This window comes from Lytechinus variegatus, chromosome 4, assembly GCF_018143015.1.
Source record: "Lytechinus variegatus isolate NC3 chromosome 4, Lvar_3.0, whole genome shotgun sequence".
Taxonomy (NCBI): domain Eukaryota; kingdom Metazoa; phylum Echinodermata; class Echinoidea; order Temnopleuroida; family Toxopneustidae; genus Lytechinus; species Lytechinus variegatus.
In genome coordinates, this window is record NC_054743.1 from 42,186,293 (window position 1) to 42,213,279 (window position 26,987).

Here is a 26,987-nt window from a genome sequence, read left to right on the forward strand (position 1 = left end):
GAGTATGGCACGCCAAAAAAAGTTTGTGGACGCAATTACATTTCGTCTAGACGAAATTTTTTTCGTTGAGACAAAATTAATTTTGTGTGACACAAAATAAATTTCGTGTACGAAATAAAACAGCGTCATGACGAAAAGATTTTCGTCTGAATAAAAACACATTTTGTGTACGGAATTGCTTGAATTGCACAGAATATACTGGCGGACACTTGGCGCCCCATAGTTTAGGGGCATTCAACACTGGTCTTTCAGGGAATATTTGCCAAGAGTACCGTATATCGTTTTGTTTCCAATACTTGTTAAGGGTAGGGTTTCACACGCCAATACTCGTTAAGGGGTGCATTTTCAGAATATGGAAATTACGTGTTTAGGGTGCTTTTCGAGACCCCATGGTCGCGCATGGTATCCACTTGTGAATGGAAGTGCCCCCCCCCCCCGGGCTAGCCTATTACTGTTTCAGACTCATCAATATATTTATATGCAAAACCACAATGGGTCTAGGTGTCTACAGACTACTCAAACTCCGAGCTTGGCAAGTGATGAACGATACCAACGAAAATGATTATGAAATGCATATCTTTCCATTATTATTGAGACAAAATGGATCGAAATACCAGCTTCCCAATAATAACTGGCCGAAGGACATTGAGTTTCAGGGATGAAAGGTCTATCCGTGAGGCTGTGTTTGGTAAGAAATTACATTACCATCGATACCTTTTTCGTCGCTGTGTCCCACGTATTGGATACGGTGTTGGCGTTTCCATCGCAAAAACATCGCATTTTTTTTGGCAATGCATGCCATTGTTCACTTGTCCATTGCAACCATCCTGTCTTTGGGGAATCTACAGGTAGGACTATGGTATGCCAATGCTGTACAGAGCACACACTTCAAAAAATCATTAAAACATTACTTTTGTGACCAAAATTACTTATTTCCTGAGCTTAGCCTTAGGCCCTACACTTTTTTTGCAATTTATTTTCATGGACATTTGATTTAGCCTTGCTTGACAATAACATGCTTGACTTGGCCTGGGAATAATTTTTACTACTTACTTTACTTTAAGTCCACGATGCGGTAGGCTTGAGTTGAGTGCCTGTTCATCGATCGTAGTATCTTCTCTGGTGGTAGTACAGTATCCATGGTATTTACTATTAAGTACCGTATATATACCGGTACTTACATGACTTAACACGACATGTGTACATTTATTAGACAGGAATAACCGTAGTTTCTGGGAATTTATTCAACAATTTCTGACATTTTACTGTAATCCCAATTCACCGACGGTAAAGTGTCCGTGTGGGCTCCCATTTGTTATAACACCAGCACCTTTGTCTGACCAGAGTCCAAAGTTTGAGGTTCTATATTACACATCATGCACATCGAGGTTACAATCTAAGGCACGGTGACCAGACGTCCCGTATTTCCCGGGATTGTCCCTTATTTTGCTCCTTCGTCCCGGCGTCCCGACAAACCCTTCCCGGGACGCCTATTTGTCCCGTATTTCAGAATATTGAACAAATGTAGTTAATACATTTAAAAGTGAAGAATTTTCATTAAATAACCAACAGATGACGGAGCAGAAACAACAATTAAATAGATAACTGTAAAGTTTTGCAAGTTCTGCAGTGATTTTCTAAAACAATTTACTTTTTGATTTTTTTTAAATACATTAAAAAATAACATCAAATAACATAGTGATTTTGTTAGATGATTGAATTTTTGTTTGTTTGCTTGAAGTTTGAACTTTTGTCCTCTTTCTTTCTTTTCTACCCTATCCTTCCTGTTTGTCCTTTTTGTTCCATCTGTCTTTATTTCCTATCTTTCTTTCCTGAACATTTTTTTCTCTATTTCTTTTCTCTGACTTTCCTTCTTTATCAAAATTCCTTTTTTATTTCCTTCATTCTTTCTTTCCTTCAAATTTCATTGGCTTCCTTCTCTTCCTCTCCTGTTTCTTTTCGTTCTTTCTCTGCTTCCATTATTTTCTCTTCCATTATTTTAAGTTTTCGTTCTCTCCTCCCTTCATTCTCCCCTCCCTCTTTCTTCCTTACTTTATTTCATTTTTTCCTTTTAATTATTTTCCCTCTTTCTTTCTTTCCTTCTTTCTTTCTTTCCTTACTTCCTTCCTCCCTCCCTCCCTCTCTCCCTGTTTTTCTTTCTCTCAAAGAATGAAGGATACATATTTCTTTCCTTCATTCTTTCCTCCTCATTTTTCTTACTTTCAAATTTTCCCTTTGATTCTCTTTATTTTTTCTTTCACATATTTATCCATCTTCCATTCCATTCTTTTTCTTTCTTTCTATATTCATTTCAAAGAATGACGGAAACTTTTTTTTATCTCTATTCTTTCTTTCATCTTTCTTTTATTTTAACTTTCTGTTATTAAAAAAAAATCTTCATTTTCTGTCCTTCTCAATTCATCTCTTTTCTTTCTCTCCTTCATTCTTTTATTCACCCTCCCTTCCAATTCTTTATATTTTTCACAAGTCTAACACTGTGTGTGGGCTTCAATTTTGTATATTGTCCTGTATTTCATTTTGTGAAATCTGGTCACCCTGATCTAAGGATATGTAAACTACAAATTAAAAATATTTAATTATTCAATTTTAAAATACTTTGAACGATATAGATGAAAATGCATGAAAATTATAGTTTACCGATGTTTAGTTGGGTACGACACAGGAAAACAGGTCAATATGGCAGCCAAAGTATGAAATATTTACAAATGAACGGAGAGGGCGTCAACAATTTACGAATGTGATATCGATATTGCATTCCACCAGCACACCTACACATACAACTACGATACGATACACTCACGAAGACAAACGATGATAGTTATAATCGCGATATATTGAGACATTAACGATAATGACGTCATACAAGATTGCAACTTGCAGGGAAAACCGTTAAGGTCGGGAGAAAATGTCTTAGATGCAGATTTCTCAATCATCCAGTGGATTTTTTTAATAACTCAGGTCCAAGGTATGCAATTACTTTAGTTATTTATATTTCCCTTATAATTAAACTGTAAATTTCGCTCAAAAAACAGTTTTAAATCGCGATCTATAAGATGCTAGTTCACCCCGCAGCTTTTCAGTCTATGTATGGTGAGTGGAGCCAACGTAGTTCAGTGGAACAACAAAAATACAGAGACTGAAGCTTTTGGTCTATACATGTATATGCTAGAAACCGTGGAAAAAAAAACAAAGACAATACTGCCTACACTGGCTTATACTAGAGCAAATCATAATTCCTTGACCAGTGCCTATTTAGACAAATTTTGAAGGAGTTGACTGAAGAGGCTGAAACAACACTGTCAGGAAGACTATTCCACACATCTACAACTCTGTTACTGAAAAAGTACTTTTTGTATTCACCAGAGCGCTCAAAAACTTGAATTTTGGGCATATTTTTGCGTACGCCCTCTATTGATGGAAATTATGTATGGCAAGAAAAATTTTAATTTTCAACCTCTATTTTAAATTAAGAAAATGATAATTTAAAGAATCAAATTTACTTAAGTCAGAGCCAAGTTGTATGATGAATAGGTGTAATGAAAACTGCCAGTGTAAAAACAAATCAAGCATTTGTCCCAAAGAAAGAGAGAAAATAAGCCAAACATTGCCACCCTTATTTTGCCACACATAGAGATACAACAGAGAACGTTGTGGTGTGTGCCTGTAATCCAAGTTATGTGGGGAAGTTACAAATTAATGCAAAGCCAGAGGTCCGAGCCCTGGTCACGTCTTCAGCATGTTCGGATGTACCTCGAGCGAAGTTCATGCAGGCTCCACTCCACTTCACTACCGCTACACTACTCTCCACCTACCCAAACTTCGAGACCGTGAACTCGATCTGATATTCCGAGTGACAAAGGTGGGATCTTATGGGGGGGGGGAATATGAAATTCATGCAACATCACAATCTTTAAAAACAATTAAAACTAATATTCTTACTTTACACAAAGTTCCACCTCTTTTCCATGCTTCTATCAGTCTCAAAATTGGTGATTTAAAGCCAACATGAAGTTCCTCACACATATAAATAATTCGCCGCCGATTTCAAAAACATCGCATGCAGATGCGATATGCGCGAGGTACCGGGTTTGGTCTGAGCTCGGACCCTCGATAGATCCAGCAAATTAACCTTGATATCTAAAGTAAAGTATGAACATCATGGGATATACAGTAAATTAACATTGATAGAATGTACATTAGCTAGAGAGAACAGTATGTCTCTATGTTTATACTTGCACTTAATGGTTTTATATTCAGATGTTTCTATTTCACTTTTTGAGGACCTGCCGACTGACTGTTGTCGATCTGCATGTCAAAACCTACAACTACAAAATGAGATGCTGTCAGCATTTAAAGTTAAATAATGAGAGAGTTTAAGCTGAAATAATGCACTACTGTAATGCACTTCCATATTTTGTGTGTGAATTGTTCTTAATGCTTGATTGGTGTTTATGTTTACATGTGGCAAAGTTTTGAATAATTTTCTAAAAATGTTTTGTTCATCCTATTACAGGCAGTAAGGACTTTGTACAACGAATGAAGCTTGATACAACACTTGATGTACATAGGGGATGTGTAAGTCTATTTTGTATTGTGATCACATTACTTCCCAAAAGAGAATATCTTTAGGATGGAGAGTAACTTATGGGTAATAATATAATGTATATCTTGATAAAATTGCATAGGTTTGATTTTAATAAGAATTTGATTTCCTCCAATAAGTCAGATGGCAATGAAAATGAGAGAAAAAAAAGTAGATTGAGATAAAATAGATGAAATTTATCTTCATTAATTGGATTGCATTATTAAGAATTATCGTTATTCATCTGTATTTTTCTCTTGTGCCACTTTTCTTCATTTTTTTTTATTCATCCTCATTTTTCTTGTTCCCTGTCTTTCAATTTGCTCTTTTATCTCAAAATTCATTGTCCTTTAAAGGGGAAGTTCACCCTGACAAAAAGTTTATTGTAAAAATAGCAGAAAAAAGAATTAAAAATATTGCCGAAGGTTTGAGAAAAATTCATCAAATAATTAAAAAGTTATTAGAATTTCAATTATTTGATTTGTGACGTCATATGCGAGCAGCATTCCTACATAGCGAATGGTAAAAAATCAATGAAATGTCATTTTCTCAGAAAATTGAAAATGGTTTTCACTGTAACTTTTGTATGTCAATAGACAAATTATTTCACACCCGATCATGAAAAGAAAACAAAATTAAGTTATCAGGAACCATACAAAATTTGAAATTCATACATTTTATATTACATAACACATGGGGCAGCTGCTCGTTTATGACGTCACAAATCCTAAATTTTGAACTCTAATAACTTTCTTACCCCTTAGCGGATTTTCCTCAAACCTTCACCAATATTCTGCTATTTTTACAACAAAGTTTTCTTCAGGGTGAACTTCCCCTTTAATTTTAATTCATGCCAGCTCTTAACTCAATCAAAGGCCATTAAAGCCTCTGGCCATGGTTGCCGAGTCTGCAGGCCCAGAACCCGATTGTCACTTTGATCAACATGTGGGTCTTTACACAAGACTAGCACATTGCTGTTTCAAATGTCAGAGGCCCTCCAGTGCTCAAGTCATAGATTCAGACCTCTTAACTCAAGTGGAGGGTTTGCACTGTAAACTGCATGTTTGTAATGGATGCCCTTTTGACTGGCCTTGATGCCTCTTCCGCCGGTTAGGGAGATTGTTGTCGCTCTTTTTACTGTTTTCCCATTTTTGTTGTTATGTCCCCATTGTAAGAGTGACATTGCTCTTAATACACTGTGTAGAGATTTAAGGCTCCATGTCATTATCTTGTCCTACTTTGTAAAACTTTTTTTCCTTTTTGTATGTTTTCTTGAAATAAATCAACATAATCTCATATCTACAAGATTTGAATCATTCAAAATAAGTACAAAATGAAAAATATAGTGATGAAAAAAGTTTAAGCATTTAAAATATTGATAAACAGTGATTCAAAAAATGGGGCAGAAAGAAGAACTGACATACCGGATATGGTTTCCCCTAATTTACCAATTCTCCTTTATTCCTTGCTCCCCAGGTCAACACGATATCATGGAATGACCGAGGTAGTCTCCTTTTGTCTGGATCAGATGATAAAAAGCTCTGTTTTACAAACCCATACACCAAGCAAGTACAGGCATCCATCCCGTCGGGTCATAGGTCAAACATCTTCAGTGCAAAGTTCCTACCCTTTTCAAACGATAGGCAGGTAGGTGGAAATAAACAAGATGGAGAGAGAGGTGAAAAATGTGATTGGAAATGGGGAAAATTACTTTTAGGACTTACTACAGATACAGTCCAGGGAAAGGTCATCCTGATAACTTGGTTATTCTCGTTGTTGACATCTATACTCATGTTGGCAGTTCCAAATATAAAAGTTTAAAATCCTCAAATTTGTTTTATACCTTTTATATTTTGTTCAGGGGAAGTTCACCCTGGGGCCCGTCTTACAAAGAGTTACGATTGATCCAATCAATCTCAACTATGGAAAGCCATCAAAGTCAACATCAAAAATTCATGTTTGTTTTAAAAAAATTCTAGATACAGTGTATGAATGTATGACCATAAATTAATTGATTTCTTGACAGTTTGGTGTGTTTACAAAGGACATTTTGCAAAAATCCTGTAGAAAATATTATGACACTTGCAGATTTCTAAGAGTTACGGTTGATTGGATCAATTGTAACTCTTTGTAAGGCAGGGCCCTGCTGTTGACAACATAGTTATTCTCATGTTGATGGCAGTTATTGTTCCTGGCAATTTTACTCATGTAAAAGAGCAGCTTTACTCACGTTGGCAGGTTCAAAAATAAGATTTCAAAAATCCTCTAATTTGTTTGCCTTTTATATTTTGTTCAGGTGGTTTCTTGTTCCGGAGATGGCTGTATAATGTTCAGTGATCTGGATAATCCAGACATGTATGGGCAAAACTCCTTCAACTGCCATTACGGAACAGCATACGAAGTAAGTTAGGACTCATGAAACCCCCCACCATTTTGTCAAATAAGCTTTTACTATATCTTTACATGTATCTTAGTTTTTCTATTAAAAAGAAAGATAATTCATATAGCAAACAGTGCTTGTGTTTAGGGATGTCACTGCGAAGAGCCTTGATACATGGCGCCAACTATTATTACGTTGGAAGAATAATTGGCAATTTTTACCTCCTGAAATGCATGATTTTCTAAAGATTCCCCAACAAAAAATCAAAAGTGTTAAAGTATTCAGCTTCTGTGAAGATTCCTACTTTTTACCTAATTCATTGTCGTTTCTGGTCTAAAAATGTTGGCAGCTAAGTGGGTATATGATTGGCTCCATCTATTCTGCTTGGGAGGTCAGGGGAGCTTTTCATGAAAGGACTTGTCTGATATTTTTAACTTACAAAGTGTATGTTGTACTGGACAGTATTAGTGAAATGCTCTCCAGATCTTGTGGGTTGGTTTTTTGGTTACTTATGTTTGTCATAGGGCAATCAAACATTTACTTGCCCAACCTTGCAGAATGCCAGCTGGCCATATTTGCTATCATTCTGTCCTGTGGGGTCTGGCTATTTTAACTGCTTTAGCTAATTAGTAACTGTATCTGATAAGAGTAACAATGCTTTTTTTAATGTTTTTTTAACCCCAGGTTGTGACCTTGCCCTCTGACCCCAATACATTCATGTCATGTGGTGAAGATGGGAATGTTAGATGGTATGATCTACGAATCAAGACTAGCTGTTCAAAAGAAGAGTGCAAAGAGGTATAAGCTTTAAAATGCATGTTTAAGAATTGATATGTTATATCTTTTTTAAAAATGAACTTGGTAAAACCTGGGGAAAACCTGAGGAATGAAAGCTGAAATTTACCAAAACATGGATGATCGTAGACAATTTTGAAGTTGATGCAGGATGTGCATTTGCTGTTGCAGCATTTCAATTTGAGAAGTTGTAGAAATATGGTTATTGTTCTTTCTCTCACAGCCATAAAATATAACACACGCAATTTTGTGCTGTTGATTTCTCATCTCCAGATATTCTTTTAGAATGATGATTGGCTTAATAGCATCTTGTTTGGTCGTAAAAAGAGAAAAATTAAGTACAAAGGGTCATAGAATTTAGAAACTCATACAGCCATCCTCTGTATTCATACTTATACATCAGTGACTCTGAACAGGAGAGAGAAGAAAGTGATAGAGTCATGAAATGTATAAAAAAAAACTTCTACAAATACACAAATGAAAAATCGTTTATATCTTGTGGGATTCATGTATCCTATCACGGATTATAGAAGAGATTTTAAAGACCTACTTTATTTTCTTCCCCCGCTATGCCACACTCACACCTATGAAACATATTCCAGGGGCCTGTTGCATATAATCCGTTGTAATAACAAATTTACAATAACAGTCAAAAGCTACTGAAATCTTTCAATCTGATTGGCTGATACCATATTTTGTTGTTGAAATGGTGCATTTGTTATTGTAACAATTTGTAATGAAATGGGATCCTGGGGCCTGTTTCATAAAGAGTTACTACTATTGTAGCTTCTGTCATTATGACAACTATCATGGTAACAGGGGTCAGCAGCCAATAACAATCATGGCATAGTTACAATTGAGTAAGTATTTATGAAACAGGGCCCGGACAATCATTTATTTAGTATGTGATTTCAAATGGGATATCATCAGTTGGTTTGGAGTCGGTTTCTTTGATTTGACTGACTGCAGCATTAACTGCTCTTTATAGGCTACATTTTCTGATATGACATCTCAATCTTGATTCCCCCATGTTCTTAAAAATATTTGTTAAAACATTTAAGAGCATTCAAGGAAAGTACCCTCATGCGTCTTGAGCATGATCAACCCTTTCCAACCTTTTAAGGTTACTTCAGTCATCTGACAAGAATCTGTTGGTCCTACCCAAGGCAACATCTCCTGTGCATGGTGGCAGAGCCTTTTCCGTTGTGGCTCTCCTCCTCGTAGCTTAAGATCTCATTCCTCTCTCAGTTCCTTTGAAATAGCACTTAGGACACATCTCTTCCGCAAATAGTAACCAATCTGATTTTTACAGTTATTTTGTTGATAGTTAAATTGGTAGTTATATTATTTAAGGTAGTTTATAAGTTATGTTTAATAAGTAATGGAGTTTAGTTAGTTAATATAATCCATTAAGTTTTAGATTGTGTAATGTAAATCACTTAGGGTTAGAAATTTGAATAGCCGCTATATGAATGTTGAATTATTATTATTTACAGGATGTCATGATCAATTGTCGTCGGGCTGTGACAGGCATCTGCGTGAATCCTGTCCTACCTTACCAGCTTGCCGTTGGTTGCTCCGATAGCTCGATCAGAATCTTTGATCGGAGGATGTTAGGCACCAAACTCTCAGGTACATTATCAGCTGAAACCACACTTAGACTAGGGTTTAGCTAAACCAGGAATACAGGCCCTAGAGGTTTGCATGGTGAAGAAGAAGATTGTAGTGGTTTTACTGTACACCATGTATTCTCTCGTGGGAATCAATATCAGCTCATTGTGTGTGTCTGTGTGTGTGTGTGCAATGTCTGTTGTATGCACTTAATTATGCCAACCTTATTAAAGACAACCTTCCCGAGATTAGATAATTGCTTAAATTTTCAAATTGGATTCGGCTTGGTACCAAACTCAAAATGTTCATTCTTTTTGTGTTTTTGAGGTTACAATTTCTGCTGTATACAGTTCATTATGTAGTCGACTTTCCATAGACTAAAAAGTCCCTGAGTAAGTTTTCAGGTCACGTTATGCAAAATATGGGTTGTTTACTTCTGGTAAGCCAAATTTTGAAGTGAAAATATTGTGTTCCCAAGAATTTTGAATTGGCAGAGTTGAATTCCAGATTATGTTGTACATTCAATTAGATTTAAGGGCAAGGCTGCTTCTACAGGGCACATAATTATATTACAGGACAACTGGGATTTTTTTTTAAAGGGTACCAACATATCCAAAGCTAATGAAAGGTGCAGTACAAATTGTCAGTAGAAAAAACAACTGTTTGAAAGACCACCTCAAATTTCATTGGATTGCACAGCCATCACCCGCTTTCCATTATGACATCACAAGCATGATAGTGTTTTTGCTGATACCAGTAATAACATGATTCTATTGTACAGGGAACCACGTAGGGCGTGGTATGCAGGGTATCCTGTGCCGCTTTTGTCCGCCGCACCTGCAGAACAAGTACACCCGACCTACCTCTCTGTCCTACTCTGCCAACGGTCAAGACATGCTGGTTAGCTATTCTTCAGATTATATCTACCTGTTTGGTACCAATGCACGCTACAAGGATCACCATGAAGCAACCTGCGGGGCGGAAGACGCTGCAACCGATGTGCTAGAAGCTGATGAAGATGATAATGATGAGGTAAGGTTCAGTATGACATCAAGGATGAAGCGGATCATGATTGATATATCGAGAATGCGCATTTGACCAGGGGACTGTTTCATGAAAAGTTTTGTCTGTGGTTTTCACTGACTTTATTTGCTTTTATCCAATCAGATGCGTGGATTTGTGCAGTTGGTGAAAACCACTGAGTATTTGGTTCAAGAAACACCCCCCCCTGACATTTATTTTTCCAACCATGCAATAACCTTATGACTTGTCATGACTGGTCATAAGAAATATTTTTTTTTCCAGTCATGACTCTAAGAAGACAATGATTTTATGAAGACCTATATCATTCATTGAAGAAAAAAATCACATTTTATTTAGCATTATTCACACTCAGCTACAAAAAAGGTCAAAACAATGTTGTGTTTTTCATAGGGAACTCTTATACTTGTACTGTCACTGATGATTATTATCCATATGACTTCTTTAGTGAGTATTAGATTGCAAACACTTTCTTTGAGTCATGTAAATATGTGTAATTACATCAGTCTTAAGGTCAAATCCACCCCAGAAAAATGTTGACTTACATGAAATAAATAGAGAAAAATCAATCTTTCTTAGTTTATATCTTATTTTGATGAAATGTTCAAAATTTTGAAAGGATATGAAAATGCCTTTGACTATCCTCATTCTAGTTGATACAAGCACTTAAAGTCAAGATACAATGGGTGATTTAAAGTTTGGTGTTGACCCCTCAGTGTTTAATAGTGCAAAGTCAATTTTGACACAAATTCAACTAGGTTTTGAGCTTTCAATCATAATGAGTTTTCTATCATTTTGGGAAACTCAGATTTGGCTTTCCAACGAGAAAAGACGGCCTAAATTGTATTTTCAACACCTGGACCAACACTAAACTTGAAATCACCCAATGTCTTTGATGTTCATATGTTTTGATATCAAGCTTGCAGCTGGTAATCCAGTGAAGAGATTACGATTGAGGGGAGACTGGTCGGATACGGGGCCTAGAGCTCGGCCTAGGAGTGAGCAGCCAGAAGGTATAAACAAATCTCATTATAATATTGGAATGTTCAACAGCTATTTTGTTTACTTTATATTGGAATGGGAATTGCCCCCCCCCCAACAAAAAATATTGATATTAATACTAATGATAAATAAAATTAAAAAAATTAAAAGAAAATAAGATAAGGTGAAATGATTAAAAAGAATAATTGAACTAAAATAAGAAATGAATTGAAAAAATGAAAAGTTGGAAATTTAAGAATTAAAAGAAACTTAATTTAAAAAAAAAAAGAAATTATGCAAGAAGTCAAGCACATTGCTGAAAATGACATAAAAATCAGATTTACTGTAAAATGAATAAGTTAACACAGCATTGCTTATTTTCTCAAAACTGTAAAATGCACAACACAGAAATGTAAAATATGAGGGAGCCAATGATGTGACAGTTTCACTTTTTCCTTTGTTTGTTATTATATGAAATGTAGATTATTTCAACTTTTACAGATTTGACAATACTACCCTCTTGATTAAATCAAATAAAACAATGGTGGTTCCACATGCATGTATAGTATTCATTGAGCAATGAAAATAATATGTTTCACATTAGAAAAAATAAAAAACATCTATATGGTAGACTTTCCCCCTTAATTGTCAGTTACAGTATTCAGTGAGCAATGAAACTAGTTTGTTTCACATTATGAGAAAAATACAAAACATCTATTTGGTAGACTTCCCTCTTAATTGTATTTAAAAGAGAACACCTTTTGTTGGTAGGTTGGAAACAGTAATTGTGAGTTTGCAAGGATTTTTTATTATGTAGGTAGAATATTGTTGTATTCACTAAGTGATTGCAATACCCAATCAATTATACTGAAATTTAAAAAATAGATAAACTGAAACCTGTAGCCATAATATTTATGAGGGTTTGTTTTGCCTTCATTATGTCTGTATCATGGTAGGTGAGCGACCAAGATCAACGATGGTCCAGAGGATGTCTGAGATGCTGTCCCGCTGGCTGGAAGAATCATCTTCTTCACCTCGAAGGCCTGTCAGATCTGGTCAGCCGGGTGTCATAGGCTCTTCCTTCTCATCCTCTTCTACAGCCACATCAGCAACACAGTCAAGTACAGGGGTAGCATCAGCGACAGCTTCAACAACAGTGTCAACGACAGCAGCAGCTTTGGCAACAGGTTTGACAACAAAATCAACTACAATGGTAGCGTCAGCGACAGCTTCAACAACAGTGTCAACTACAGCAACAGCTTCGACATCACCTTCAACTTCAGCTGCTGAACCAGTGACAACCGAAGCATCATGTTCACAAGCTCAGCCCAATAAAAGGCATGAAAAGTTTGAGGAAAAGGTTGGGCCATCTGGAGCAAGAGACTCGTCAAGAACACAGGACGTTGTTCCTGAAGCTGATTCAAAGATGCAAAGGCAGTCCGGGAGGATGCCAGAGGTTGATGAAGCGAAGGAAGAGAAGACTCGGAAGGAATCACTTGGTGCAATGGATAGTGCAATAAAGAAGGAGAGAGGGAAGGAGATGGACAGAAGAGTTCATCATAGAGAAGATGAAGGACAAAATGACTCAAAAAGGAAAAACCAAAGAGCACAAAGCGTTCCGGAGGCAGCTACTAGACGAAAAGATGAGGAAGGGCCAGAAAGTTGGAGGAAAGGGCTGAAATCGAGAGGGGGTCCTACAGATAGTCTAGAAAATAGATCTCAGAAAGGTTCAGATGGAAAAGGCAGAGAGGCAAAGTCGTATGTGGAAACGCAAAAGTCAGAAAAAGAAAGAAGAAAACAGGATGAAAAGAAGAACGAGGAAGAAGAGAAGAAAGGCATCTTTGCTCTTGGTGAGAGGATGGAAGACAGGAACCCTATGGTAAGAAGTTGACAGAGCATTCACTTTTTACAACAAGGATTTCCCTATACAGAGATGCTTTAAGCAGAGCTGTAAAGACTCCCTGATATATTGGAGAATATCTGAGAGTCAAATAATTTTATTATGATAAAATAAACATGGTGATTTTCAATTTCTCTTCGAATAATTCATTGACTACCTTGAAAGATTACTATTAAACACACAATATTATTTTGTATTTTTAGACAACTTTAAAGAGCAAAAGTCATCTAGATGTTAGTTCATGGTAGAGGGTTTTTCAATATTAATATGGGGGGGTCATGGGGGTATACATTTATTGATAAATTGCATATTATTTCCTTTTTGTCTCACCTGCGAAGCAAAGTGAGACTATAGGCGCCGCTTTTCCGACGGCGACGGCGGCGGCGGTGGCGGCGGCGGCGGCGGCGTCAACATCAAATCTTAACCTGAGGTTAAGTTTTTGAAATGACATCATAACTTAGAAAGTATATGGACCTAGTTAATAAAACTTGGCCATAAGGTTAATCAAGTATTACTGAACATCCTATTAGAGTTGCATGTCACATGACCAAGGTCAAAGGTCATTTAGGGTCAATGAACTTAGACCATGTTGGAGGAATCAACATCGAAATCTTAACCTGAGGTTAAGCTTTTGAAATGTCATCATAACTTAGAAAATATATGGACCTAGTTCATGAAACTTGGACATAAGGTTAATCAAGTATCAATGAACATCCTGCATGAGTTTCACGTCACATGACCAAGGTCAAAGGTCATTTAGGGTCAATGAACTTTGGACGAATTGGGGATATCTGTTGAATTCCCATCATAACTTTGAAAGTTTATGGATCTGATTCATGAAACTTGGACATAATAGTAATCAAGCATCACTGAACATTTTGTGCAAGTTTCAGGTCACATGATCAAGGTCAAAGGTCATTTAGGGTCAATGAACTTTGGCCGAATTGGGGATATCTGTTGAATTCCCATCATAACTTTGAAAGTTTATGGACCTGATTCATGAAACTTGGACATAATAGTAATCAAGCATCACTGAACATTTTGTGCAAGTTTCAGGTCTCATGATTAAGGTCAAAGGTCATTTAGGGTCAATGAACTTTGGCCGAATCGGGGGTATCTGTTGAATTACCATCATAACTTTGAAAGTTTATTGGTCTAGTTCGTTAAACTTGGACATTAGAGTAACCAAGTATCACTGAACATCCTGTGCGTGTTTCAGGTCACATGTCCAAGGTCAAAGGTCAATGAACTTTAGCCGAATTGGGTGTATCTGTTGAATTACCATCATAACTTTGAAAGTTTATGGATCTGATTCATGAAACTTGTACATAAGAGTAATCAAGTATCACTGAACATCCTGTTCCAGTTTCAGGTCACATGATCAAGGTCAAAGGTCATGTAAGGTCAATGAACTTTGGCCATGTTGGGGTTTTTTGTTGAATAACCATCATATCTCTGTAAGTTTATTGGTCTAGTTCATAAAAAGAGGACATAAGAGTAACCATGTATCACTGAACATCTTGTGCGAGTTAGAGTAGTATGCAAAGTCAGCACTGCTGCTATATTGAACCGCGTGATGCAGGTGAGACGGCCAGAGGCATTCCACTTGTTGTTGTTGTTAAACTATTGAATTTTGTATTCATATTAGAAAATTTTGTGGGAATTTATTTATATTCCACAATTAGCCTAGGCTTACTAAACAAGACAGTCTTGAGCACTCACGATCACGGAAGAAGAGCATTCTTGAGAACCCTCCCAACGTACAAGCTTACACCAAACCCTGCCCTGACAAATCTCAACCGACATCATCTAAAGCTGAGGAGACCAAGGAGCAAGGAGGGGACCGAGAAGAGGGGAGTCAGGGGGGTCAAATGGAGGGTGATGGGGGAAGAAGAAGAGTTGACAGGAGAGAAGAAGATGAGAAGGAGGAGAAGAGGAAGAGCAGAAGTTCAACCAGCTCCATGCAGAGCACTGAATCAGGAACTTCACAAAGGTATGTATTTCCTTCATCAAGACATTGATCCACATTGTGCTGCCATCTACCCAGGTGAGGTGAATGGGTACCCAGTAGGATTGATAGAGCACACCATAGATAATGTAATCATCACCTCATAAATAGTATATTTTGTTAGTCTTCAGTCGTATTTCTTTCAGATGAAAGGGTTTCTGATTAAATCACTTCCCATTATTCTTCCAGCACCTCAGCAAAGTATTTCTTGATATAAGATTTTCACTAAGGATGCATATTGCATGTATGTTTTTGTCTTGCGCAGCAAAGGTGAAATGCGAGACTAAACCCGGTGCTCACTACACGATCCGTTGCAATCGGATTTTCAAAGAAACTGTATATTATTAAACAGCGTTTGATATTTGGTGTCTTGGTGATTGGTGGTGATTTTTACCTGATTGCTAAGAGAGCATTAATGCCTGTATGCAAGCAACCAGAGGACCTAAGGCTTAAGGTCCCCTCCGAAGGACCTGGTACTGAGGATTAATGCCTTACCAAAGGGCACTAACGCACCGATTGGGAATCGAACCCTGGTCACCGGAATACGAATCCCCCGCTCTACCGACTGAGCTATCGCGCCTCCAATATGAACATTCCAACCTATAAAATCTTAAAAATAGTGGTATGAAATAGTGGAGTCAAATTCCAGCCCATTTAGAGCCTCCATGAAGGAATGAAAGCAAATGAAATTCCAAATCCTGCTGTCGCCATCATCGGCTGGGACTTGAAGCCGATTCGGACTTACTTCAACCACATGGCTTGAAGCAAAGTAGAATTCTGACTTTATATCTATATCTTGTTACAATGCCACCAAGCTATTTAATTGATTCTTTTCCTTCTGTGTTCTACTTGTGAGTAGCAGCCAGTCCATGACTTGTAGTGAATCTGACAGTGATGAAGAATTGGAACTAATGGGAGCAGAAAGACAGAAGAAAACACCACATCAGTTAGATACTCCTACTGAGTGAGTAACCCATGGATATTACCATATTCTCTAGGCTCTTATACGTACAACTTGGAAAACCAATCTGTTATAATGGGACTAAATTTTCTTCTCATTTCGAGGAAATATAATCAGGGGTGCGAGAGTTTACTTTTTTTATTGTTAACTTATTTCCAGCTTTTTATGTACTTTCTCTGTACAAAAGTATAGGAATTTGTTCAATTTCAGCTATTTTCATTTGTGGTCCCCTATTTGATATAAACAGCTCGTCTTCATTATATCCCTGAATTAATTTAGCATGTAGAGTGTTAGTAAACATATTTCACAGTTATTCAAAAGTTTTTGTTGCGTGAGAGGCTTAAGTTCACTTTAATTCTTGTCTTCATTTCTATCATGCAATTTGTTTTAAGGAGTTTTAAGAACTTTAGAAATGTAGATTAGGTAATAGCAATCCTCCCTATTTATATAATTGCAATCACTCTTTTCGTTCTGTGTAAGCAGACCTAGACAGCGTGTGAGGTCAGAGGCCGAGATGAGATTGAGGGAGCTCTTCAAGACGAAGAAAGAAGAACGGGAGAAAGAAGCAGAGATTATCAAGAACGTCCACTCCCCGTCCATCGAGATGGTTTACAAGGGACATAGGAATTCAAGAACAATGGTAAAATTATGGTTGCATTGGTATTACCAGGAATAATTTTGCCAATCGATATTGATTGATTGCAGTTTGCCCTTTTATGACAAAAAGTGGTGCCAAGCACAGAGCTGCCAACCTGAGAAGGAGCATTTCACTATTTTTGAAGCTGAAAATCAGTATTTCGGTGAGGAAATCAGTATTTTCATAAAATACCATAGGACCACACATACAACTGAAGCTTTACAAATCAGTATTTTACATGAAACTATCAGTATTCTTCTCGCTTTTCAGTACTAAATACTGAAAACCAGTACTACTTGGCAGCTCTGCAAGCATCATCGCAAGGTTTTAAGAGACAACATCTAAGGTATCACAAAAGTATATGCAAGACTCTCTGTGCAGCAGTCATTCAAACAATTTGCAGCAAATTGTGACAAGATACCAGGAAAATTATTCCCTGGTATTATGCATCTCATTGATATGTTTTTATTTCTGAATAAGGTAGTCTCCTTTTCCAGTGGTATGTGTCATTCTGAAATTTGACATTGTTAAGAGTTAATAAGTAGTGATTTCCAGTTCGGAACATCAATTGTTTGATAAAGTTTACTTTTGATTGAATAAGCTACAGAGCCTCTCTGACTCTGTCTCAGCAAAATATTATTGATAGTTTTAAGGTAATAAAGATTTAGTCCATCCTTATATCAAGGTGATCCTCATGAGAGCAAAAAATCAGTGAAAGTTTCAAAAATATTCTGACTAATTTTTTCGGGACTAGTCAAGAGTAAACTTGTGGTTGATTTCTGGATTTCTTTTTTTGTTGTTGTTGCTGGTGTGATGTTTTATTTCACCAATCATCATCCTCACAAAACACATAAGCATGAAGTATGAACAATACGCAAAAACAAAGTCCTTTGCGATAACTTCGCTATCCAAATGACATTGTGTGGTGGGATATAATGCAAGTGCCTTGGTGTGATTCAGGAAAATTTTTGGCCTAAGAGCGTCCAGCTCCACCTCCTTCACCACCACCAGCTCCTCCGCCGCCACCTCCACCTTGCCTGTTCTGACCAGTAATGGCCTCTGTTTATCATTACTTCCCCCAGCTATTTTCAATAATTATTTTCTTACGGTTGATAAAAAACATAGTGTTAATAGAAGACAGAGAAACAATATATTTGTGCCATATTCATGCTTAAAAATACGACAGACGAATTCTATTAAGCACAAAGGGGCTCAACTTTGGAACAGTCTTGACCCACTACTTAACATGCTTAAAAGAATGACCACCGTTACCTCATTTAAAGCTAAAATTAAACAACATCTTCTTGCCACTTACAAGTGATTCCTTTAAATCAAACCAAAATTAAACAAACAGTCATATGATATATTTTGTTTTGTCTTGTCATGTATTGCAAATATTGTAACTTGTTTCATGTATTATTTCAATTGCTATTTCCTATGTATTCTATTCCTACTATAATTTATTTGCTGCATTGGTATCACTGTAATCTATTTGTCATGGATCCCCCTGCTTTTCAAGCCTCTGGCTTTCCTAGGATGTTTGATCCTCACATTTTACAATGTATATATCTATTCATGTGATTTTTACCTAATAAATAAATTGAATTGAAATGTTTTATATAGATTAAGGAGGCCAATTTCTGGGGTGATCACTACATCGTCAGTGGATCAGACTGCGGACATATATTCATCTGGGATCGATATACAGCTAAACTTGTAATGCTGCTAGAGGGCGACAAACACGTCGTGAACTGCATTCAGCCCCACCCTGTTGATCCCTGTAAGTTCTTCATGCCCTAAATAGAAATATTTATTTATCACAGTTGATCCGTGCCTCAGAAGTGTCTGTGGCAGAATGTGCATCGATGAAAATAGTTGCCTTTTATTTTTGTTTCTTTGCTTTTTTAAATTATCCAAAGAAAAATGTTGATTTAGCCTGTATAATGCTCATCAATTTCAGATTTGACATAAAAGTCTCAGATGTACAGTACATTTATCACTGTATAAATATTTTTTATGCTGACTGAACGCCCCCAAAACACAACAACTCTGCCCTGAACAAAATTTTGTGTGCTTTTTTCCGATAATAATAAAAAGAATGAAAGCACATGGAGAACTATTATTATGCACTTTATAAATATCCTCTACAATTATTATGATTGCATTATAGTTTGTGCAGCTTTTGATGAAGTCAATAATAGCATTCTGAAATAGAAGAAATTTGGGTAGAATGAGAAAAAAAGAAATGAATTATGTTGTATATTTCCTGGGTCAGCTGCTTTGTTTCAATTATCCTTTCACGTACGGTTTCAGCTTTCCTCCTCCTCTAGCGAACTTCAGAAAAACACCATTTTTTTTCCATGATTAATTGTTTTTGTTTAACTAACCAAAGTGTCCATTTCTGTTTTATTCATTGTAGTACTGGCTACTAGTGGTATTGATTACAACGTGAAGCTATGGGCACCCATCGCACCTGAGCCATACTTCTCTGAGAATTCAGCCGAGGTATATTGATTGTATTTTTAATTGGTTGGAAAGATATTTTAGTGTTGCTGGTGTATTAAAACCTTAAATCTCAAAATTAAAAAAGTAAATAAATGAGGACAGCTCAGATGTGGCTTCTTTTTTTCTTTAGTTATAACTTTCATGTACTAAGCAACCTTCTGTTGCCTAGGAAGAGTTCTCTATGGTAATCAGGAGATTGTGTAGAGACTGTAGAGGTAGGAACTATTTAACTTTTTCCAAATAGTATTGATTTTTTATTATTTAGAACTGAACATGAGAACAGTACTGATCATTTTATGCAAAACACTGTTTTCTGAACATTCAGTTTTGTGTATAATTGTCCTATGGTATTTTTTAAATTTCTGATTTCCTGAAAAAATACATGTACAGAGTTGCAGCTATTAAAATACTGAAATGTTCCTGTTCAGGTTGGCAGTTTGGTATCTAGGAACAGGTGATGCCAATCACTTATAATGGAATCAAATTTTATGACTAGTGTATTTTTATTCATAGCCTCATAAAGTCACGTTTCCCAGTGCCAGAAAATACCTGAAGCTGGCAATGGAATGTCAATGGTGGGACAGGTCAAACTGGTGTGTCTCAATTTTGTTGTAAAACTAGTATCTTAAGGTATTTTCAATACTGAAGAAAAAATAATGTATTCCCATGACCGAAATTGATGTTTCTTTAACGTTTTATATCAGGTGATGAGAATTAATGAACTGATGTTGGAGGAGACGAGAGATACCATCACCGTACCACCATCATTCATGCTGAGGATGCTAGCATCACTCAATCATATTAGAGGAGGTAACTATGGCAACATGATGCATTATTGTCATCAGCAGTGGTGGATTTCAAAATAGATGGGGCGCAGATGACAGTTTTTTTAGAGTTACATGTAGATGTATTGATATGTAGAATGTTTGATTCTTGCGGGTAAACGCCCCTTCCGCCCCTGCCTGGATCTTCCATGGTCATCAGTGATAATGGAAGGGAATGAGATTAGGTTACTTGGTAGTTGTTGAGAAGAAGAGGGGGTGTAGGAGAAAGAGCAATACTTGGTCTTTGAGGAGAGAAATGGAAGATGAAGATATTGACAGGTTTATGAAGAAAACAAAGGAAGATATGTGATGGTTAGGGAGAAAGGAGAGTGAGGAGGAGGATGGAAGGCCAAGAGGAAATAGAAAGATGAAGATGAGAAAGGATGAATTGGGAATTGAGGAAGAGGAAAAATAGGAGGAGACAAAGAAGAAGTGGGAGGAGAGGAGATGAAGGGAGGATTTGCCAAAGGAGGAGGGAAGGGGAGGAGGAGAAAGTGGGGATGAGGGAAGGAAAGATTGGTAGCAAAAATGTGTTAAAAATCTTTATCTTGACGTGTGACATTGATAAACAAATCATACCACCAGTTTTGCATTGCTTTCATTAGACCAGAATTTATTTACAAGAGCCTTAGCTGTATTTTTTGTTGATATATGACTTTTTATCTTTCAGACCGCAGCAGATCTAATGAACCTCGGTCTACCAGTGACAGCTCCGATGATTAGACCAGATTTAGTGTCATCATGCTTGGTCTGTTCAACAATGTACTGACTGGACCAGGTCCTCTGTCTAGTGCCTGGTCTAATCAACACTTGAATGCTAGGACCTGGTCCTGCTTGTCTTGCTAGGTGTATCCATCACCTGATTGCGGGGAAAGGGGTCCTGCTTCCTTTCTCTTCTTCTATGCTACACTGCCATGCAGATTGCAAAATCACACATGTGTGTTGGACTGTTCTGTTTCTCTATGATTTATTCAATTTTATTCTATGGATTGAATAATATACAAATGATGGTTGTTTATAAGTGCAATGGATCATTTCATCTTTCACCTAATGAAGTATTCTGTCCATTGCATGAACGAAAAGAACCTTCATTATTTGGTTTATATGACACCTAAAACAGATTCTTTTTCATATGAAATTCATGAATTTCGATGCAAAATATGCTCATGCAGTGAGAGCTCGGTCTGTTGATTGTCGCATACATACAACATGTGCACTGCATACACGAGTGGTGCCTGCAGTCTGGGTGCGCGCATGCAATGGACAAAATCGTATGGATCCCAAATTGCCAGATGAATGGATCTAAAATTGCACGGTTGATGATGTCATTGCAAAATGGGCTGAATGATCGTTATCAACCAACCAATCAAATGACAAGGATCTCTCTAGGTGTCATATACATGTAGTGCATGATATGCTATTTATGCTGCAAACTGCTAGAAGTAATTCACATTGGAAAGTTTGTTTAATCAGGATAGTTATATTCAACCATCCTGAGTGAATTTCGGTGATGATTGTATTCTTAATATTTCATTCAACCTCCTACGTGTACATGTAGCTATTGCTAGAGATATGGGCTGTTATAAAACGTGTGAACTAGATACTCATCAAGCGATTGGTCAATAGCAGTCATGTGACCAGGCAATATTATTTGCCTATTATGCAATTTTTACAATGTCCTTTGAAGGTTGGTCATAAGTAAAGCTTTATCATAGATCATGGTTTTCAGATAACGATGACATGCCAAACAAACAAGGATCCATTTGATAAATCAAATACTGTGATAATACTCAAAATGTTGTTCCGGCATTAAATATAACACATGTACATGTAATGACCCACACTCGTTACTCATACTTTCAAACTTTGCAAACTATCGCCTTGTGTGTGTATAGACTTGTTTGAAGACACAGTACTTTGTGTGGGTATGTGTATTATGACATTACAAGACAAAATATTGCATTATTGTATCATACAACTTTCCTCATGCAATAAGAAGGGAATGACATGCATTGAGTAAATTTTCTCTAAGAGCAAATTATATACATGTACAGGTGTTTAACATCGAAATCAGTGCAATGATATCAGTTGTATTTCCTGAAGATCTCTTTCTGGGGTGAGTGGCCCGTGTTCCTGGGGTTCACTAGGCTTACCGACAAAAACAATTAGACTAACATTTGACTGCTTATACTTATAGGGATGTCAGCAATTTGTTCCATGTAGTTGATTATCACCAGGAAATATTTTTTTTTTAAACAAGTTCACACCTAGTTACCAATAATGCCTATAGCTTTTCCATTTATTTGAAAGCAAGATAAAAGTGCATTGTAGATTAAAGGTCAAGTCTACCTCAGAAAAATGTTGATTCGAATCAATAGAGAAAAATCAGACGAGCACAATGCTGAAAAATTCATCAAAATCGGATGTAAAATAAGAAAGTTATGACATTTCAAAGTTTCGCTTATTTTCAACAAAATAGTTATATGAACGAGCCAGCTACATCCAAATGAGAGAGTCGATGATGTCACTCACTATTTCTTTTGTTTTTTATTGTTTGAATTACACAATATTTCAATTATTACGAATTTGACGATTAGGACCTCCTTGCCTGAAGCACAGTGTTAAAATAATGGAATTCCACGTGTTCAGGGAGGAATGAAACTTCATTTCACATGACAATGACGAGAAAATAAAAATATTTCATATTTCATATAATAAAATACAAAAGAAATAGTGAGTGAGTGATGTCATCAACTCTCTCATTTGGATGTAACTGGCTCATTCATATAACTATTTTGTTGAAAATAAGCGAAACTTTAAAATGCCATAACTTTCTTATTTTACATCCGATTTTGATGAAATTTTCAGTGTTATGCTTGTTGAATTTTTCTCTTTTTATTCAAATCAAGTTTTTGTTGGGGTGGACTTGTCCTTTAAATGCCCTGCTCACGGGCATAGCTGCCGCGGCCGGGGATCGAACCCCAGACTTTTTCATGTATAGCCAGGCACCTTAGACCACTCGGCCACGGCACCTCCTGCAAAATATTGCCAATAACAGGATATATCAGCTGAAATACTGTAAGATCAGGGAAGGGGAAAATGTAAGGCTTCTTTGAGTTGGATTAGAGCAATACAAAGCAGCTCTTGTGGTCAATAAATGGTGATTAACTTTTCATAATCAACAATATCTTGGTCTTACTGTGTTGCCATGATTTATTACCATAATCGTAAAACAATTATTGAATATTCAATATTATTTCAGATCGCATAGTTTTGATAATCGCTCAGCACTAGTTCCACTCATTGCCAATTATTTGTGTCTTAAGTACTTTTCATCTTAAAGTTTGAAATACTGCTTTGAACTTTTTTAAATATTTCTTCCATGTATTGAATACAGCTGAATTCATATATCAAAATTCAGGCTAAAATGGTTTATTCTCTGATTATTTTCTGTTTCTTCAAAATGGATTGTGTTTTTTTTTTCTAATGTGATGATAGATTTTGTACTTCCATATAATTGAATATTTTTTTAAGCCCTAGCTTTTTTGGGGGCACAACGATACTGATATTACTTTGTAAATGAAATACAAGATGTAGTATGAAGGGAGGTTCTGTATTTGCAATCTTGAATTTCTTTGATAATGCTTCATATATTTTGAAAGGTTACATGCAAGTGTGCAAAATATCTCACCAAATTTAGGGGAAAAAATATATTTGAAAGTAAAAACTTTATTTCATACACAGGTATATTGTAAATGAAATACAACAGTCTTGTCATTGAAAACAAAAAACCCAATGGTACCCACTGTTTGCACTCCTATTTAATTATGCACACTTCAGCTTTTCGATGAGTAAGACTGCATTTTTGGCTGATATTAAACATTTTCTGCCATTTTAATGCCGATTTTGACTTCTGAATACCGTTCCCTCTATTGCAAGTATAACATTGGCAGAGTGTGTGTATTTGAGTTTTGTCAGACGTGTATCAATCAGATATGATTATTATGTCTGGGAATGACCTTTAACGTCACCATCCGAAAAACATGACCAGGGCTCGAACCTCAGCATCAATTTGTAACTTCCCCACATGGCTCGGATTACAGGCGCATGCCGCAATGCCCAGTTGGAAGAGGTTACATATCAATTTTTTTAGGATTTTTTAATTTATGAAACAATACAGTAATAAAATCATGAAAATCAAAGCAAAATCCAATTTTAAAAAAAGTGCATGTATGTGTGTGAAATTTTGCCCCATCAAACGTGTTCATTAGCATGTGTTGCCAAGCTTTATCTGCATGGAAATTTAGGGATTTTACTAGATTTGCAATATTTAAGATTGCTTTGTCACATTGATCTTTAATGTTACACGAACATATTATGAATCAAGGGCTTGTATTCTGAAGTCAGGTTCAACTTAAACGCAGGTTTAAAGTTGTTTAAAGGGGAATCCAGCCTTGGCCATAAAATGTTATGTTGGGAAGGAGAAAAATAAATTAAACAGAATGGTGAAAGTTTGAAAGAAATTGGACAAGCAATGAGAAAGTTACAGCTGCTTTAAAATTGAGATCACTAATACTATGTAGATTTCAAATTGGCAACTGTGTCAGTAAATTATGACAAGGGGCAAGGACAACTTTCCCATAGGCCATGTACTTTATTATCAGGGATTTGTGGTTTTCTCCTAAGTACCCATTCCCCTGGGGCAGTAATCTAAATATAGCCCAGGTAGTATATTGTAGTATGTCCTCATTAAAGAAAAATATAATTTGAAATAAAACTTTTGGGAAAAATTACAGTTTAGCCATAATATGTATTGGAGTACATGGAAGAGTAGTCCTTGCCTTACATCACTATGACATCCCATATGTGGCCAATTTGAAGTCTCCATGGGTATAGTGATTACCAATATTTACAACTTTTAAAAATTCATAACTTTCTTGTTGTTTGTCCAATATTGTTCAAACTTTCACCTATCAACTTGTCTGATTTTTCTTTTCCTTATAAAAACAAGTTTTTATTTGGGTTGGATTCCCCTTTAAGCATGGGAAGCCAAAAGTATCATTTTTTTTTTATTAAGTTGAATGTTTCTTATGTTTACTGTGCTCTTTCCTGACTCATCGATAGTGAAGACAATAATCTATTTATACGTCCAAGACAATTCTGAATGATTTGAGGGCCAAATGAGCAGAAATATGATATCTCTACCATTGGTGATTTATGCAACAATTGGCTATTCATACTTAAACCACAACTTTAAACCCGAGTTAAAGTTAAACCTGCTATCGAATACGGGCCAAGGAGTTTTCAATTTAAGTACATGTTATACCCATAGCTTTTAGAAAAGAACTTGCCATTTTAAACAGATAGCTGTATGTGTATACATATTATTTTCACCTAAATGTTTTCAGTTTATTTTCACTTGTCTTTGTAAATTAGGATTTTCATTTTTGACTGAACATATACATGTTTCATCATCCATTTGAAATAAAGATATTAGTTACTGGACAAAAAATTATTTCAATTCTTGTGAACTACCATGTAGTGATGTAAGTATACTTTTTTTGTTCTATGCATATAATTTGTTAAAGATGATTCTCATTATTTGATATGATAATGAAATGTGTGGTTTTAGAGAACACCATGAAATGATTTATCTGAAATTTATGTCATTCCTACTCCTTGTGAAATAAGGTTTGAATTCTCATGCACAGAATTCACAAATTATGCCATTTTGGGGATAGCCAAAACCAATGTCATTAAGTGATTATGCTCTGAAAATTTTTGATAAGAATTTGCATGGTTTATTCAGTCAAGCTAAAGGGAATTTTTCAATTGTGCAGACTTGCTGTGTTGAACTACATGTACATGTACGTTATTGTTATTTTGTTTTCATAATCCAATATATTATTGGAGTGGCATTGAATTTTGGAGTTCCATATGATAAATTGTTAATATTGTTAGATGTATGGAATAATTTGTATCTATTTATTTATTCATATTTATATTTATTTTTTAGCAGTCTTTGCTTCTTCATCACATGCAATGTGATTATGGTAAAGAAGTAATTTTATACTATTTTTGTTGCATATCTGACTGTTGAAAACAGTAAGGAGAGTTAAATAAAATTCATGTATGAAATCTGCTTCCTCAGTTTGGTATTTGTTAAATTTTTATATCTAACACTTAAAAAAGAAAAAACTATCATGTGAATACAGAATCTGAAAATGAAGTAAATGGCGAGAATTAATTCTATATCCACAGTGTGCATGCACCACATCCAGTGTGGCTGGCTTAAGATATTAATCCTCCCCATCTTCATTTTACATGTCAACTTGGTGAGATTAAACTATCTTGCCGTGTTGACACACGTTTTATATGTCAACTTGGCGAGATGTTTCTCGCCAGGTTTACATAAAAAAAGAAATTCATGAGTCTAGTGTTTACAAGATTATGTCGCCATGCTGACATGCAGCATTTCATAAGTCTTGTGTTGGGGAGATAATATATCTCGACAAGTAGAGGGCACTTCATAGCTTCTGTTACAAGAGAGGGAAAACAAGTTGCTAATGGGTGGTGGGGGTTCAGGGGAAAATAAGGTATGGCTTTCGATGGAGAGAATGGTCTCTTGAAAGTGTATGAAAGAGCAACAGACATCTTTCCATTCCCCCCATTTCTCTGTATATATATTTCTATTGTATTCTCTTTCCTCTCCCTTTGTCTGTAGGTGTAATTGAAGAATAA

At 36.1% G+C, this 26,987-nt stretch overlaps 1 protein-coding gene across 1 annotated transcript; it reads left to right on the forward strand.

Moving 5' to 3' along the window:
• Positions 1-490: 490 nt before the first annotated feature.
• Positions 491-21,268, forward strand: LOC121414091 (DDB1- and CUL4-associated factor 6-like). The gene is made up of 16 exons (XM_041607151.1): positions 491-688; positions 4,535-4,596; positions 6,080-6,250; positions 6,900-7,004; positions 7,668-7,781; positions 9,275-9,410; positions 10,171-10,421; positions 11,350-11,443; positions 12,368-13,290; positions 14,997-15,304; positions 16,179-16,283; positions 16,764-16,920; positions 18,541-18,697; positions 19,337-19,422; positions 20,127-20,232; positions 20,917-21,268. The coding sequence occupies exons 1-16, from the start codon at positions 601-603 to the stop codon at positions 20,967-20,969; spliced, it is 2,916 nt and encodes a 971-aa protein (XP_041463085.1). The 5' UTR covers positions 491-600; the 3' UTR covers positions 20,970-21,268.
• The last annotated feature ends 5,719 nt before the right edge of the window (positions 21,269-26,987 follow it).